The 18,053-nt window shown below is 37.6% G+C and overlaps 2 protein-coding genes across 2 annotated transcripts in view; both read right to left on the bottom strand.

Annotated features, from left to right (window-relative positions):
* Nucleotides 1-4,174: 4,174 nt before the first annotated feature.
* AKAP5 (A-kinase anchoring protein 5) lies at nucleotides 4,175-13,104 on the bottom strand. Its single transcript, XM_039875224.1, has 2 exons — nucleotides 12,595-13,104; nucleotides 4,175-9,983 (listed from the first exon to the last, which is right to left on the bottom strand). Exon 2 carries the CDS (start codon nucleotides 9,716-9,718, stop codon nucleotides 8,429-8,431), a length of 1,290 nt encoding a protein of 429 aa, XP_039731158.1. The 5' UTR covers nucleotides 9,719-9,983; nucleotides 12,595-13,104; the 3' UTR covers nucleotides 4,175-8,428.
* Nucleotides 13,105-17,471: 4,367 nt separating this feature from the next.
* The window catches only part of MTHFD1 (methylenetetrahydrofolate dehydrogenase, cyclohydrolase and formyltetrahydrofolate synthetase 1), a 51,266-nt gene continuing 50,684 nt past the window's right edge, over nucleotides 17,472-18,053 (bottom strand). Inside the window, exon 28 of the mRNA XM_039875213.1 lies at nucleotides 17,472-17,725. The gene's annotated coding sequence lies outside the window, so the exon portion shown is untranslated. The remainder of the gene's footprint in view (nucleotides 17,726-18,053) is intronic.

The following is an 18,053-nucleotide window of genomic DNA, read 5'->3' as shown; positions in this document are numbered from 1 at the left end:
GTTGAGGGAAGAGTACTACTGGCATCTAGTAGGTAGAGGCCAGGTTTGCTGCCAAACATTTTACAATGCGAGGAATAGCCCCACAAAACAACTGTCCAGCCCAAAATGTCAGTAGTGTTGAAATTAATACTGTTTTTACAGAATATGAGATGTTAGTTCAGAATTAAATTCTGTTTGTATTATCCTTTATCCCAGCTTTTAAAAGACAAAAATGATTATTAAAAATGAGAGATGTATTAAGTAGCAAAACAGTTTTAAATCTATTCATGTAATATTTGAAATAAACAGTTATGCCTCTAACAAGGTCTCTGTGAAATTAAAATGTGATTGTATATTGTAATTTGTGTAAATTTTTAATCTGCCCAAAAGGTGGCACCAATGTACCTTTTAAGACTTACTATGTCAAATTTAGCATCAATATCTGTTTAATTCACTATTTGTTTAGTACTTAGCTACTCTTATACCTTGTTTTACTTTATAGAGTCATGACTGATGAGGATTTTCCTAGAATCCGATATTAGGTGCCGTAATATTTTGGCATCCCTCTTGGATCGAGATGCTTCCAATTTACATGTAAATATATTATAGCAGCAGATAAACTTTTTAAAATATCACATTTATTGTGATTGTTATATTGAGCATTTCTGAGGATTCTTGTAAACTTTGGAATTTGTCCCAATCATATTTGCTTTTTTATCAGGCACCAAACTCAGTTTTTGGTTTTATTCCTGGTCAGGAGGTAAACCCAGAGATAATTTGAGTAAATACTCTCTTGTTTCTTGCCTCTCGTATTTTTTCATATCCTCATCCTGTGAATTATTTTCTGGAATATATTTTCTTTTTTAACTATGGTTCAGTAACTGACTTTCTAAGCTGGTGTTCTTTATTCTTTTCTTCTCTCACTTCTAACCAGTTATAATCTCTGAGTAAGATGAGACCTTTATTAGTTATTTTGCATTCAACTCTTCTTGCCTTCCAATACTAAGTGAATATAGTCTCCCTCCCCCCCATCATTTCTGCTTGCAATATTATTATTAATATTATCCTAGGACTTTGTACCTAATCACCAAATGCTTCTCTTAAATTTAGTTTATAGCTGATTAGCCAACTTGGAGCATGAACCCACTTCCTCTCAGATAAATTCTCTTCTATTGTTTATTCAGTGTTGAAACTTTTATTGTAACAACTTGGTACTACTGCATCAAAATAATGAAAATAAAGTATCTTCCCTTAAACTGTTAGAAAAATGGTGTCCTTTCGTGTCAGAAATCTGAAAGCATGGCAGTGTTCTGGGAGGGATTCTCTGTACAACTGAACTGGTCCTTGCTTTCCTGGGACCTGGAGGAAAGGCTTATGCAGGAAGGAAGCCTGAGGAGGCCCTCACCAGCTGTAGTTGTCACCCCTTGGTTTATGTTATTACTGAATTTCAGGAAGGTCGTGTTAGATTTGTGTGGACCAAACAGGCCTTTGAGGAATTTAGCTATGCCACATTTTTCTGTAGCAGAAGCCATGTGGCACTTAGTCCAAACCATATGTAGGTAAGTAAAAAAAAATTTGTTAACTGGCATTTTGTACTAAGTGCCTTATTAGAGAGGAAACTCTAAAGAACCTATGGTGGTTCTTTAGAAAGGATATAACATTTGCAGAAGGACAAAGTTTTACAATGCGGGTCGAAGATTCCAGTAGAGTGAGTCTCAAAAGTCTTGACCAGTTCTCATTTCTCAACATTGCCTTTTTTTTACATATATGCAAGACTAGTGCTATGAGCTCAGTGGTAACTGTCTTCTATTTTTATCACACTATTTTCAAGTGTGGGAGGAAAAGCATATAAATGAAAGACTCCTTTTTTATTTTAAACATCTCTTATTTCACTGTTAACACCACAGTTTTTGCGGATCTCTAATTGGTGGCTATGTTCAGAGCCACCACAGATGGCCGAGCCCATTATGCACAATAAACGCTAGGGGGCACCACTACCAAACTAATACTTCTGGAGTTGGGCCGTGCAGAATTTGCACAGCCATGCACGGTAGCCCTGCCTTTCCTTACCTGGTTTAAATGTTGGGTTTAAGAAGCCCTTATTTTTAATTTCTGCAGCAAGTAGCAATTTTCACTGATGCAGCCAGGAAATTAAATACACAGCTGTATAAAAAACAAATCAGAATAAGAAAAAATACCCCCTAGGTGACACAACTACGTTTGTCAAAATTTGTAAAATTGCATAGTGTACTAAAAAGGGTGGGTTTTAGATGTATGGACATTATATCTTAATGGAAAAAGTTAAGACCACCCAGATAAATATACAAATGTCTTAGAGCTTAATGAACTATGATGATTATTGTTCACTATTCAACCTTCCACAGGCCAGGAAAAGCACATCAGCCAGACATTAAAGGTATAGAGGAAATCCATAAAACTAAAAAGATAATTCTAAGCAATTCACTCTGAAATCAGCAAAATTATTGATAAAGCTGTGGTACATCTCTATAAAAGATCATAAAGTCAGGTTGACTTTTTGCACCTGAATTGAACAGTGACTAATTGTTTTGACATTTTGTATGCCATTATCACAGCCTTACACAGAGCACAAGGACAAGTCTAACCATTCTGATCAGGATTGAATTACTCTGGTTTTGGATGACCTGTTTAAAGAGAAGTGATATTATGACTAAGTTTTTATGCTGCAAATGGCTTCTCCATATGAAATGTCTGCATTGTAATTATATATGAGGATACTTGATTTGAGCATGCATGCTTGTAGCTGCATTAGTTGTGATCGTGATTGATCACAGATGTGACCCAGAGACCCACTTATAGCCATACCTTCCTGTGACCAGACTTTTCTGTGACCTAAAGGTATAGATGTCAAAGTAGAGATTTGGGAATAAAAAGTTTGAGTCACCCTGTGCTCCACAACTCCCAAGAGTGCAGAAGTGGAAGGCCTGGGGTTTATGGCTACAAGTATAGTTGTGAAAAAGTATGTGAAAGGTTTAATCCTTGCCTCATAATTGCACTTTCATACAGATCAAGATAAGACCGAAAGTCCTATTTGAGTTTTGTGACAAAATGAGTCATAGGGAGATGTGCCTTGTTTTGCAAATGTGCAGAAACTGCTGGACATCGATACCATTGCTGTTAAGATAGGTTGGAATTTACAGAGACTACTTTCAGTTTGGGAGTTTTCCAGGCTGGGGGCCACTGCACCATTCTCCCCTCACCTAGGTGTTCCTTAATTGTTCATGGTGCCTGTGCTCAGCTTTGCTGAGGATTTTCTGTAGAAGTGTAGTGTGCTCGTGTACAAACACATATAGCTCACTCTCTTTCCTAAGCTCAGGAACTTAACCCCTGGTGATCTCAAGCTTTCAGGGGTTGAGGAGGGCAGGTACTCACAAAGGGGCTGGGGACTCCAGATTTCAGCAGAATTGCCTGTGAGGAGAAATTTTACAAAAGGTAATTTATCTTTTATATTAGAAAGATGTCATTTAATAAAACATTTTTAATTCTACAAAATGTGAAATAGTAAATACCTTATGTACAGAGTTTATACATTAATAAGACATTTTGCTTTGGAACACAGTTTAGTTTTAGGGCTTTTAAGGCACTATCAACTTTAAATAGGTCCCAAGATTGGAAAGTACATTCTTTCATATAGCCCAATTATTATTATTGGGCTGTGCTTAAGAAAAAACAGGTTTGTCAACATGAGAATAAAATCAGTGTCTCAGTAAACAACTTTTGAAACACCTGGCTTCAGTAGGTACCATCTGAATGACTTTAAGCATTTTCATATCAAGATTGCTTAGTTATTTGGAAAACCATAAAGATTATTAACAATTCATAGTTTAATATAATGTAGACAAGGCAACTAATGAGTATAGCAAGAGATAAGGAAAACAAGTGCACCTCTGTCAAATTCATAGAAGGCATCAGAATTGTTCTTTATGTGAAATTAGTTCAATGAAATTGAATTCAAGGTCTAGATATTTGTGTTTCTCTTTGCTGAAGGTGACTCTTTTAAAAGGCACGTCACTGTGAAGTCTGTCTTACACACCCAATCAATCAGCAGTAGAATTTTAGGTAGTGCTAACTCCGTAGTTAGGTCAGTGTGATCTTTATAGTTTTAGGAAATGAAAGTAATATACCATGTTTCTATTAAAAGATTGGGTAAATCAAGTAAACATGAGCCAATATAACATTTATTCTGTATTAACAGTCAGTACATGTATTAATTCAGGTTGAAAACTTTTTCTACAGAGTATTATTTTTTTAATATTAGCATCTGATCCACAGTAATATAGTACTAATTTTAATGAGAAACACAAAATGGAACTTTTACTTTCATAATAGCTCATCCACTTAACATTTTACAGACAAAGAACGACTATAAATATGTAACATTATGCAGGCTTTTTTCTGCACCTGTTCATAAACCAGAAGGAATATACTGTTTAACTATTTAGAAGCTGAATGCTTTCAAACTGCCCCTGTATTTATATGACCACCTCCCCACACCAGATAAAATTAATCATTTTCTCCTTATTCTCTCCTCTGTGGTACTCACGATGTTGCATTACCTATGGCTCTTTGCCTTAACCCCTGTCCCAGTGCCTATTGCTGCTGTTCACTAGGCTGAGTTCTTGGAGGGCACGGAGCCTGTCCCCTTTATCAAACAGCGTTTGGCATGTGTTATATACCTTACACATGTTGAATCAAATTGAATTTCATCTAAATTTTATGTAGCTTCCTTCTGTTAAATTTTTATAAGTATCATTACAAAAATTATTTTTAAAAATGTACCATAAAATGTACTACATATTGAAATTTTGAATTCTGTAAAATAAGAAACTTCATGTTACACAATAAGACATTATAGGAATTTGAATCTAAAGAAATCTAACCCTTAAAATGAGGATTTTTTAAATGCAGAAACGACAGGCAGAAAAGTTAACCCCTGATATATTCAGTGTCAGATGAAATTAGAAAGTAGACTTTACATAGTAGAATAAAGTTGACATTAAAAGGATCTTTTCAAACGATGGGATTTTAAAGCTTAACAATTATTTTTTTAAATGCTGCTGTAAATCCTCGGGAAAAAAATTCTAAACTATAAAAAATAAGACAACTAGAAGTTAGAAATTACGAAGTTAACTTAGAATTGCATGCAGAAGCCAGGTTTGATTGGTGCCCTCTCGTGACCCATATCTTGAAAAACCTTTAGCAAGAAGGCTGTTCACACACACTAGTGAAAAAACAATCTCAGAAATAAATCATAGAGTTTTTAAGACTCCACTAAATAGTAGACCAATTAAGATCGTTACAGACTTTGTGCTGTCAAATAGATTTCCTTGAAGGAAAATTATGCAGACAGCTTTTCTGAAGAACTACATTTTTGCCACATGCTTATTATTCTTTGAAGTGGAGGAGGTGGCACAGAACTTAATTTCTGTTTCAAAGTTCTTTTGTTTTCTGCAACCTTTACCTAAATGTTACTGGGTACTATTTTTATATCCTATAAAGTACTTTGAGAAAATCGTTAAGTGAATAATGGTACATAAAATAGTGGAGGATTTTAATATACGCCGGGTTGTAAAGTGAAGTGAATAATACTTGACTCTTAAAAGGGGGGGAGATAATATCTTGAAAAATTAAGAAGTATCTGATAAATCAACCAGCCTTGTAAAACACTCAATTCAAAGAGAAACCGAGTCTCTACTGTTTAATGTTCACTAAAAGCAGTTTTATACCACAGTAAATTTAAATGAAAATGTGGTATTATTAAGTTGCCTTTTAAATGATCATTTTAATATTGTTAAATGGATGTGAATTGAATGAGAACCTATTTATATTCATTTAATATCTTGCATATAAAATCAAATTGCTTAAAATAAATACCATTATAATAAAAATTTAATGAGAGACTTCTAAGTCATCTGATTCCTAATTATTTCTATAACAACAAAGGAATATGGATCACCTGAGAATTCACTGTAGTAGGATTTAACCATTTGAAAGATATAATCATATCGAAACACTAATTTCTGGATTCCTTTTTCAAACTGGAATCCTACTTATTTAATTCACCAGATAGTTTCAATAGAAAAGGTTGAGAAGAAACCACCTAAGAATGAATGCAAATAGAGTATATATCTCATCACAAAAACAATAAATTATAATACATTCTAACCAAAAATATATATCGAACCACAGTGAGGGGGAAAAAGAAACCTAGGACTAGATAAAATGCTTTAACAAATAAAAAGTCATTACACATATTTACCTAGTATCTGTTTTTAAAACTTCGAAATAAATATGCCTAAACCTTTGAAAATATTTTTTAATAACTGTTAAGTGCTATAATTTTTTCTGATTCATAAGAGATTACTAAAAACTGACAGTGCATGTATATTGGCTTGAGCTATCCTTGCAGTAAATGAAGGCAGGATTTTTCAGAACACTGTAAAATGCATAAATTTTAATCAGGTTTTTTAAATTATTCACTTTTAAATATGTTTGCTGGTTGCTATCCAAGTCCATTAGCACCACATATAGTGAATTAAAAAGAGTACTTTTAGAAAAGATGACTTAGCAGTATTTTTGTTTGTTTAAAAGTTATAAACTAAAATTGATTTCTTGGGTCATGTATTTTGAAAGATCCACTTTTCATCTTGCTAAATTGAAGGATTTTAGTGGGTTTCCCTCTCCCCAAGGTTCTAAGCATGAAAGTAGGAAAATCTGGGAGAGTACTTTTGCACTTCAGCAAAGAATCTTGCTAATAATATCTTTATTTAGTTCAGTTCCAAAGTCAGATTAGGTTCTTCTGCCAGCAGTGTCAATATGTATTTAAACAAAGAAGATTCTACAGGACAAATTAGCACATACTTTCTATCTGCAATCCATAAATAATTCAAGAAGCCACCAGATCATTTAAAAACATCTAATGTACATTCTTTTCTCTAAGAATGTACAAATTACTCTTTAACAAATACCTTACAACTCAAGTGAAAGCTCTTCATTACTTCATCTACTTTCAGAGTAATGCTGTCACTCAGTTTGACACTGGGGAACTATACAATATGAGCCCTAACCTGTGAGGTAGGGGAGTGTGTTATATAGTATTATGGCCACAAGAAAAGATTGAAATAGAATCACTTTCTCAAAAAATACAGCAATCATTGATGAGGTTGATTACTTAAATAACTGGATAAAATACAAATAAGCCCTTCTTGTTATATTAAGTTCATTTTTTGATAAGGGATAATTAGCTGGATTGAAAAAACTAATTTGAAAAAGTTAATTTTCAATGTAAAATGTTTTATAATAGTGTCTCTCACACATAGGCACAATGAAAGAATACTGACATTTAAAATACAACTTTAAATGTTAGCAATAACTTTTCACTTTCTACACAACCTTGTACTTGGCTCATTCTCGGTCAAGAATGAATAATATTTTCACTAAATTATTATGTGAACCCCTTAGGACTTCTACTGCCAGGTTGGCTTTGAATCCACTCTTCTCACTTGGAGAAGAGTTGATGAATATGGTCTCTAAAGAAGTAATCCTGCAAGACAAGCCCATGTTATCTGTGACAACTTGTTACTTGGGAAGTTTGCCTTCTCCTGGATGGAAAATATTCCACCTTTTTGTTTCTGTTGCTTTTTAAAAATCTTTTCAGCAGATGATCACGTGAAGAAATAGATTTATACAGGTTTTTGGGAGGCAGAAGAAAGATGAAGAGGGAAAATGTACTCCGTTTCCACAGCTTTGCACTTGATTGTTTGCCTGTTTGAAGTAATTTGACAATGGCTTTTGTAAGGGACTAGAGCAAGACTAGAAAACACCCATATTTAATTCAAACATGCATTTTCTGCTGAAATTGGGGAAATGCAATATATTTCTTTCTTTCTGAGGTAAGACTACTTGCCTAGGAGTGTAACAACTATAAATCACATTCACACAAAAAAGCTCACCTTATGCACCATTTTAAACAGCATAAATGTGCACTGTAACAAAAAAATTTTTTTTGAAAACCGAATGCAATGATAACCTATACACCACGTTGAACTATCAAAAGGAAACTAGACTTTCTGACAGAGGATATTAAAGAGATCATGGCATACTGTAAGTGCTCAAAAAATACATCTTCCTTCTCCCAGGCACCCCAATCTTCACATGCCATTTTAGCAACTCCTTGTATGTCACTTTGCATTGCAATCTGTACTGACTTTTTCCAATCCAGAAGTGACTGCATTTTAGTGGTAGGAATGGTTTTATAAACTTGATTCTTTAGCACATCTGGGCTGGAATTGTACCTTTAAATTCCACAGATGAAAATCTCTCATTTGTTACTGAATAAGAAATGTCACAAGTATATAAGATAGTTCATTTTTAAACATTTGTTTCTCTTTCCTATGATCTGGAAATTAAGTCACTGTAGAAGATTGTTTATCTTATTATCATCAGAGGCCATTTCATTAACTAACTGTTCTATAGACAACTGGATAGCATTCTTGACAAGAGAAGAAGCTGTTTCTATTAAAAGTGTTTCATATTGTTCTGAAGTTCTACCCTCAAAACCACTATCATTAGCAAAAACCCCGACTTGCTCATTTTCAATTGAAATTAAGAATTGCTTCGGGACATTTTTAGATTTCTTAACATCAAATTCACTGATTTCAGTGTCTGTAATAATAATAGCAATTGGCTCCATTCTTTTGCTTTCTTCTGGTATGGGTTTCTCTGCACTGATCTCAATTTCTTTAAAATCTGATTCCTGACTCAATTCAGTATTTTTTGGCTTACTCTCCTCATCTACAGTCTCTCCACTTTCATAGTCTTTCCAATTTGGTTCACTTTCTAGGATACTGTTTCTGGCTTCTTCCACAATTTGTTGATCTGAGATTGCAGGTGAAGGAGGAGCATCAGAAACCACTGGTAGTTGATGTTCTGTTTCTGAAGTTTCAAGTGGGCTTGCTTGCTGGGGTTGGACACTTTGTTTTTCCTCAATGTTTTCAATACCTTTTTCAAGGATTAGAGTTCCTGTTTGAATAGCGGAATGCTCTGGATCTAACCCAAGTTCTACTGAAATCACTTTCTCTCCAGGAGAAGTTATACTGTTGCTCACATTTGATTCACAGACCTCATCACCCTCTTTCTGTGAGACACCTCCACTTACATCCTGGGTGGACTTGGTCTTTGTTGCCTGGTCGTCTGATTGGGTCGTAGTTTTTGTATCCAACCTTTCAGCCTCTCCCTGAACTTTGACGCTGCAGTCTGCATCTTCTATAATTTTGGAATGATTACGTCTTTTCTCTCCCTTTGAGAATTTTATGCAGGGAATCTTAAGTCTGGATTTTGCCTTTTTCTTAGAAAGATCAGCATCCTCAGTATTGATTTCAGTTTGTACTTTAGCCTCAAAGGGCTTTTGCTGCTTTGAAGAATCTGACCTTTTTCTGCGAGTTACAAGTCGTTTGAGGGAGGCCCAGGCCCGCCCTGGGGGTTGTGGCTGATCGGAAGCTCCTGCTTCTGGTGGGCATGTCCTTGTCACATTAGCAGCTTCAGAGCCAGCTTTGGGCTTCGCTGCTTTGGCTGATTTCTTTCTTCTCTTGAAGCAAAGCATTGATGCTTTTTCCTCCTGCCTCTCATTCTGAGGACTGACTTCTGCTGATCTCTTCTCATCTTTGCTTTCTACTTGAATTTCAGAAACTGTGGTCTCCATTTTTACATTACACTCTTTCTTTCTCTGGTAAATGATATTCTTGCTTCTTTGGTAGCCGTTTATGACAAAAAGATGGGCAAAAATATCATACTAAGGAAAATATCTTCCAGATATATTCACTCCTTTCATCTTACTCCATACAGTTGTTTGAGGTGGTTTCTCCAGCATACAAATGCCTGGTTTCTCTACTACTTGTAATTTCTCTCTTTAATTTCTTCATGAAAGCCCTTTACTTGGTAGATCTTTGTTTTATTTAAAGATCAGCCTGATGAGAGAAAAGAAAGTGGTATTTTATTTCACCATCAGCCTGTTGATTTCTATAGAGACTATTTCAGCTGAATGTATATGATTCTATCAGGCATATTTCCTATATAATAACTTACTGAGAATAACTGGAGAATAAAAATTGGGGTTAACTTTTGCCCCATCAAAAAGATTTCAGTGTGAATATATTTCGCTCTGTTCTCTTTGTTAAAAGTTCATTTTGGATTATTCTGCAAATCCGATATTATTTTATCAATTCTTTAGTTGTGATGTCTTTATGAACTATTTACAACTCTGAATTATAAGTTAACAAAAAACAACAAAAACAATGGAGAGTAGAGCAATAAGCAAGCTAATGTAATTTTTATTACATGCAATAAAGAATTCTGAAGCCACAAAGGATCTTAGAGGTTATTTGAGAGTAATCAAGTCCGGTCAGATGAAGAAATTGAGTACCAGAATGAGCAGTTGCCCGGCCGAATGCCATGTAGTCAATAAGGTCATAGCCAGAGTTAGAACTGAAGACTTTTGACTCTCCAATGTTCTTCCCATTATACCATAAGGTTTCTGTTCTAAAAATGTATGTTCCATCAAGGAGGTGCTACTTTTCATATATGCTCTGGGGAAATTTAACATTATTGTCATTCTCCACTTTTAGATTTAGTTGTATGTTGACATTTTTCCCATAAGTATTTGCTGTTCAAACATTTTACATAATGAGCACATAGTTGAAGGTCAGTAAGAGTGAATAATAATAATAGCTGACATTTGTTGAGCAACTTCTGTATATAAAGAAGTGCTAAGCACTTGTACATACATCTCTAATCCTCCCCCACAGCACTGCAAAGTGAGTAGGTGGTGGTATCACCATCTAGAGATGAAGAAACAGGCTTAGAGAGATTAAGCAACTTGCCTGAGATTACACAGCTAAGTAGGTAATGGAGCTCAGATTCAACCCAAGGTTGTCTGTTTTTATTCTGAAGACCATGCTCTGCAATTGGGCTTTTAGAGTTTCATGAGAAAAATGAATTGTTTGGAGATGCTAATCTACACTAGATTCACTAGTCAAAAATATTTTTTTTAATGTTTAATGGTTATTTAACCATAATGTACTCCCATCAACTCATTATTGAATGAAGATTAGGCTGAGTTCTTGCTATTTTAAAATCAAGCTTTTGAAATTCCTTAAATTTTATTTTCTTGGTTTTAGAACTAATTTGAAAGCCAAATACAGGTGATAAGCTGTACAACTTGGAAACTGATAATATATAAACATAAAGGTATATTTAAAAATTAATCCACAGACTTGTTTGACAGCACCAATGAAGAGATGAAGTGATCATCTAACAAAAAGCCTATGAATTTTAGCTGATGGAGGTCCTAAAATAAGCAAAGGGATTCATTCCTTGTACTTTTTTCTTTTTTCTTTTTTTGTAAGTCTTTCACTGTTGAAGATTTATTTAGGTAGCTCTTGATTCTATGAACCACAGAAGGAACTGGAACTCTGAAAATCATTTTATGATCTAAGTAAATATTCCCTTAGGTTGGCTGTTACATACTCCATGCCTCTGACAGAAAGATAAAGTCATCCTATAACAATGATGGAACTAAAATATGAACATTTTTTTGTGTCCCTCCTCATATAATGCTTCCATAAGTAGTAGAACGACAGCTGATTATAGCTCTCTTTAAGTCTTCTCACCTCTTGTGAGTCCTCAGCTCCTGAGAACTTTTATTAGCTAGAGGATGTATAACAAATGTTGAAATTAGATCATGTTTAGGGATGTATCATTTGAAACTAATATGGATTCCTCAAAGACAACTGCTTGAGCTCCCTTGAACAATTATCACACCGTAGAAATAAAACAAATATCCAAAGAAAAAATTAACTGAAATGGGAAAAATGCAGTCTGTAGCCATTAAAACTTGGCGGAATGTTAGACTGCAAATGATTCGTCTTTAACCTGCAAGGGTAGTTTTACCGCCTCAGGAATCTTAAAGTCCCTGTTGTCATTTACTAATAGAATCGCAAGTCTAATGCCCTAAAAAAAATATCCCTTCCATTTTCCCTTGAGCAAAGACGCAAGGAGGCAAAGAGCAACCACTCCCTGAGAAAAGCCGTGACTCTTTCCCAGCACCAGAAGATGTGGACCATGAAGCTTCCTCTTGGAGGAAGGCGTCTTTCGTTCTGGCTTGATGCGCCTTATGGCATGAGCTAGAGCGCAGGATAAACTACTCAAAAAGGAAAGTGCCGGGGGCGTGCAACAGATAACCCAGCTTCAAGCTATCTGCACAATTATAATGCCAGGAACCCAAAGTCACATTTCCCGCGAATAAAGGGCAAAGAAGGAAAAAAAAAAGCTATCGGCAATCTATGCATCTAGGACTAGCTGTGAAGCTAAGAGGGTAGATGGGCAGAGTTGATGAGGATCACACTGGCTGAAGATTCCTATGGACAAATGACCTTCCTGGTTCTTCCTGGCCATCTCCAGGGGACGCGATTCTAGGGGTCCATCGAGCACCTCCCACCCACCCGCTGCGCAGGCGGTCAGCGGACCGGACACTGGCCTGTACCCTCTTTCCCCGCAACCTCCTCGCCCTCCTTCACTTACCGAGGGCACTGGGGTCCCTGCTGCCCAGGTTGGGGGGCGGTCGCGGGGCCCGGCACCCAGGCAACCGAGAAGCCACGGTCGCACCCGGAGCGAGCAGCCCTCTGCAGAGGGACCGCAGCCGGGCGGCGCCCCCTCCCCAAAGCGCGAGGACTGACAGCCCGCGGCACCAATGCGCGCCGAGCGGGTGGGCGCGGGGCGGGGTCAGGGCCGGGGTGGGGATCAGCAGGTCCACCTGCGAGCAGTCTGCTCCCTCCGCCCCCACCCCACCCCACCGCCACACACACACTTGGGAGGAGACCTTCGTGCTCCCAGCCCGGGCGCGAACTTACGCTACGCGACCACATCCGGACAAGGGCAAGGGAACCACCAAGAGAGCGGGAAGATGGGGCGGGGGCCCACGCAGTGAGCTCCGCATTTTCTGAGACGCGAAGTAGCAAAATCCGGTTTTAAATTACAGGCACTCACATTATAACCGCCCCCTCCCCAACACGCACACTTAATACTTAAAGATACAGCAGATAGCACATTTTTAAAGTAGGATTCAAAACTATGCAGCATGAGATCTCATTTGTTTGAATTGAAACAGGAAAAGAAAACTTTCCCAGGAGTGGGTGTGGATGTAAAGAGGTTATCATGGTTCATTGCCAAACAAGCTGTCGGAGGTCCAAGCCCCAGACCCTCCCGTCCCTAGTTTAGGGGGCAGGTAGAGACGACGCAATCTCTGTGTGGACAAGGTCACAAGGGCACAGAAACCCATCCCCATTCGTCCTTTATACCTTACATATTTCCAATAATAAGTTTAGGTCGCTTACACGTTATCTGTGTTTCCCTTCAGGATATTGCTAGATGCCCACTTAACCTTGTCCATCTCAATTAAGGGGTGGGTGGGGTGAGTGTGGACAAAAGTGGCTTTCCTTACAATTTCAGTCCTAATCAGAGCAAAGGGCTCAGGCAACATCTACCTCCTGCCCGACTGGCTAGGTGGTGTATTTCCATACATTTTCTGAGTCGACAAGTTGCTAGCCATAGTGAAAAGCACCACAAGCATTTATTTATACACATAACACATTGTTTTCATTAACACCAATGAAAGGTGTTGCTATGAGAGCTTACGGTGCCTCGCTTTGAATTTAATACTACCTACAAGGGCAATCCTGCAAGCTCCAGATGTGAGGTCCTGCAGGATGCACAGTTCCTGCTTCCTCCTCTCTCCCCTCCCAGGCACAGCATCCAACCAGTCGTGGCCAGGGAAGAACTACTGAGCAGCGGTTCTACTTAGCTCCTTTCTTCAATAGGATCATGATCTTTGGGAGAGTAAATCTGTTAGCCATTTTTGGATGTAGTTCCAGGAATATGTATTACCTTTGTAAGATCCTGTAGCTTTCACTGAGACTTATTAAGGAAAAAACTATTAGGATACAATAGCAAAGTTGACTCTAGATCTTAAATTTACAGATAAAAGAGACAAGAGCTATAAAACAGGAAAGTCCACAAGCATTTACTTTAGTTGTAATTAATAATTCAATTAAAAAATAATTCAATTTGTCTTTGTTCATTCAGCAAAGACTGTTCTGTGAAAATGTCCTTTATATCCCCAGATGGGTTGCTAACCCTGTTGGTTGCTAGTTTTGAACCTTAAGCCAAAAGAAATCCATACTACTCATAACCAGTTGAGGTGCTATTACTCATCGAGATCCAAGTTTTCTCAACTAGCAGATCTAGGAGTTAGCAACAACTTCAGGCAAAAATAAGATGAGCTTATCTAGATTAAGACAGGGTAGCATAGCTGTCTTCTTAGGAAGTAGTAGGCAATGAAACAAGGGACAGGTTAAAACGAAGGCCACCTTAATGACTTGTGGATCTTATTCCCCTTGCTTTTCTTAAAAAAAGAAAGAAAAAAAAAAAAGACTAGTGAAAGGGAATTGAAGGGTGGTTTGAGGTAAGAAGTGAATTTATTTTGTATTTGAAGGAAATTCCTTTAAGGTATATCACAAATAACTCATCCCCGACCTCTACCACACACACACACACACACACACACACACAGAGTATAGTACTGTAAATAAAATACTGCACTGTGGTTTTTAGGATATGACTAGAATCCAATGCGACATCTGAGTTTCAAAAAAATGTACCCAGTACCTCATGCATGAAAGAAGCTGTCATCCCTGAACTCACTTGAGTGACGGTAAGCTATTACCCTTATCATTGTCTGCTCTTCCATTAGTAGCTTTTCATTATATAATGAGAAACAGGCTATAAATATCTCTCCTTTCTGATGAGAAATTATCCTACCTACAGCTTGTTAACATCACCAGATACAACGTGCCAATAAAATAGCTTACATATTTATCTGATCTCTATGGAGCATACCATTTTCCCCATCCTAGCCCCTATCCACCCACAGCCTGGGCCTGTAGCTACCGAAAATGGTTTATAACTCTTTGGTATACTCATTCTTACATTTGAGATCTTCTGGGAATGAGCGTGCCACCCCTTCTTCCCTGGTACACCATTAAGTGAACCTGTGGCTCCAGTTGTCTGGTAGTTGGATCTGTTCCTAGGCGCCATCAGGGTCGTACCAGCCAACACAAACACGGCAGTAATTCTGTTGTAATCGGCTTCACCTGACAGCGCATAAATGCTGTCTTTTTTGAATTGTGTGTACATACATCTTCAGTGCACATCAACAGCCTCTGAAGTGCAGATCAGAGAGGGTGTAATCTGTTATCAGTACTATGACAAACATGGGAAGGCATTGGCATCCCAGAGGGTAAGAATGGGGACAAGAAGGCCAGTGACCTAGGACTACTAGCCCCAAGGTAAAGGCACCAGATCTTCTCTGGCAACACATACCTCAAGCACTAATGCTCCTGCAAGTCTTGAATTCAGGTCTCCAATTAGCCTGCAGTTATTTTTCTGTTCTTTATGCCTTCATCACCTCTTCATCACAGATTAAAGCATCAATTCAACAAAACCCAGACCACTAATTACTCAGCAGCATTCTTAACCTCTTTATTTCTTCCCTCTGCTTCTTCCACCTTTTATTACCCCATCCTTCTGAAGGGATGTGAAATGGGCACAGCTTTCCACCTGTCACAATGGGATGTCCATTTCTATACAACCTGGCAGGGGCTGCCTTCTAGAAAGAGCTCTGAAAGGCAGAATGATGGTAAAGAATAGAAGCTTTGGAGTCAGCTGACCTTAAGTTCATCTGGCAGGAAGTAGCAGTGCAATTTTGAAGTTTACTTTTCTGTAAAATGGAGATATAAATCTAATTTACAGACTTGTTCTAACCTATCTTCACATTTCCAACCAAAGGTCAGCACCCATTTTGAAGATAGAAATGACTCTTTGAGTAATTCCATTGCTAGGGGTTTATCCTATAGATGCTTCTACACAAGTTGCAAAGATACATGTTATGGGAGTATCACTGCTACACCATTTGTAATAGCAAAAACCATCAAACGATGGTAAGTATACATCGATAGAGGGCTGTTTAAATACTACACAGCCAAAAGAAATCTCAAACTGCTGATGTAGTAAAAGTTCTAAGATATACTGCCAAGTGGAAAAAGTGAGTTGTATCATTTGAACTTGTACTGAAAGCATACTGTACTTCTACTTAGGAAATTCTTGCAGTAATGGTCCATTCATTCCAAGCAATACCTGGTAAAAAAAAAAACCTGCGTTATTTATAATATTAGTGCTTTGTTCATAATCTTTGACTTATAAACCTCCTCCCCCACTGAGTTTATTATTCCTATCAACATTAAGGATTTAAACCCACATGGCTTTTAGTGATATGAGGAAGCCTAAATACTTTAAGATGGTCTTTAAGTCACCATATTTGACAATAGACTTCTTTCTTCTCTTTACAAACTGAATTCCCAGCAAGTCCCATTCTAGATGAGGTTTTATAGGACATTAAAAACAACAACACTACAACAGAAACAGTGAACTCTGCGCAGACAGGGCCCAAATAATGCTTTGGAACAGGAACTGACACCGCCACTGAGTGTACAATGTGCCAGGCAATGTATAAAATATGGAGGAGCTGGGGCTATGCACTCATGACTCCTTTGCCATATGCCCCTAAATCACTGCCATCATTTCTTTGATCTGCAAAACTGATTGTATTACAACAATAACGTTGTTGTTAAATGACGCTGGGGTTAAAAATAATAAAACAAAGGACCCCAGGAAAAATACTGCTCTGCCACAATGCCAGTGGTGATGCAACATCTTCTGGAAGGATCCAATGCAAGAAGACAGGGGGGAAAGGGAGGGGAAAATGGGAGAGGAAGTACAGAAGACAAAAAAGAAGAAGGAAAACATTTAAGCAAAAAAAAAAAAAAAAATCTGTAGGGAGCAATAGAGCCCAGGCACATGGTAAAAGCTCGATAAATACTTGCTGAACCAACAGCTACAGTTAGTGCTATATGACTAGCCTTCCTTGAGGACTCTAGAAATAAATGGTGCTAAAGCTGTGACAGAAATGGAAATTCTAAGTGCAGGACAAAAACCTGTATGAACATTTTCCCAAGGTACAAAAAAAAATATATATATATATAGATATATATATATATATAGAGAGAGAGAGAGAGAGAGAGAGAAATATATATATATATTTCTATATATATATAGAAAGGTATATGATAAAAAGGCACATCCCTCCATGCCTTGCTTCTTTTGATGTGTCTTCCCATAAATAGAGCCGCATGCACCATTTTCCCCTTTAAACAAAACAGTATCATAAAGTACATATTGCAACTTGCTTCTTCGATCTCAGGGGTCTGCCCTGCAAATGGGCTCATATAGGATGGCAGAGGTATTGCAGAGGTCTATTAATGCCACAATTTATATTTAAACACTGAGATAGCAAAATGATTTCTTTTATTCTGTGGAATTTCAGTAAAGTAAATAGACATGTGCATGATTTATGTTCATTTATACATGATGACAGGAATTATGACCAGAGAAAGGGCTTCTGGGGAAATCCCACTATTTATTTCAGAAGGTCTTCAGGGCAGGGGCTGACTTCTCTCCGTTTTCCCACATTTCCTAAGTGACAGCAGGCCTGAATACACGCTGGCCGAACCTTCGAAGTAGCTTCTTGAAGATGAACAATCTGGAAGGAAAAAGAAACAGGAAATACATGTTTTCTCTAAGTGTTGAAATATTTCTTCCCTTCCACACTACACCATCATCACCCTCTCACAATGCCGAAGCTGTTAACATTACATCCTTTCCCACAACCAAGTCCTCTAAGGTCCGTCAGTCCACACACTTGAAAATGATATGTGGCATTTACATCATGGTTACGTGACTACTGTTCCAGGCCAGAGCAGGCATGAGCCAGGGGACATTTCCAATGCCACACACGCCCTCTTGAAGAACAGTGTTCCCTGAGCCTCAAGCAGCCTCTCTTCTTTGTTAGCGGAGTTGCTTCTGTAAGC

Source organism: Pteropus medius, unplaced genomic scaffold, assembly GCF_902729225.1.
Source record: "Pteropus medius unplaced genomic scaffold, Ma_sr-lr_union100, whole genome shotgun sequence".
Lineage (NCBI taxonomy): Eukaryota > Metazoa > Chordata > Mammalia > Chiroptera > Pteropodidae > Pteropus > Pteropus medius.
Note: the sequence above shows the minus strand (reverse complement) of the source record. Positions and strands in the feature narration are given on the sequence as shown.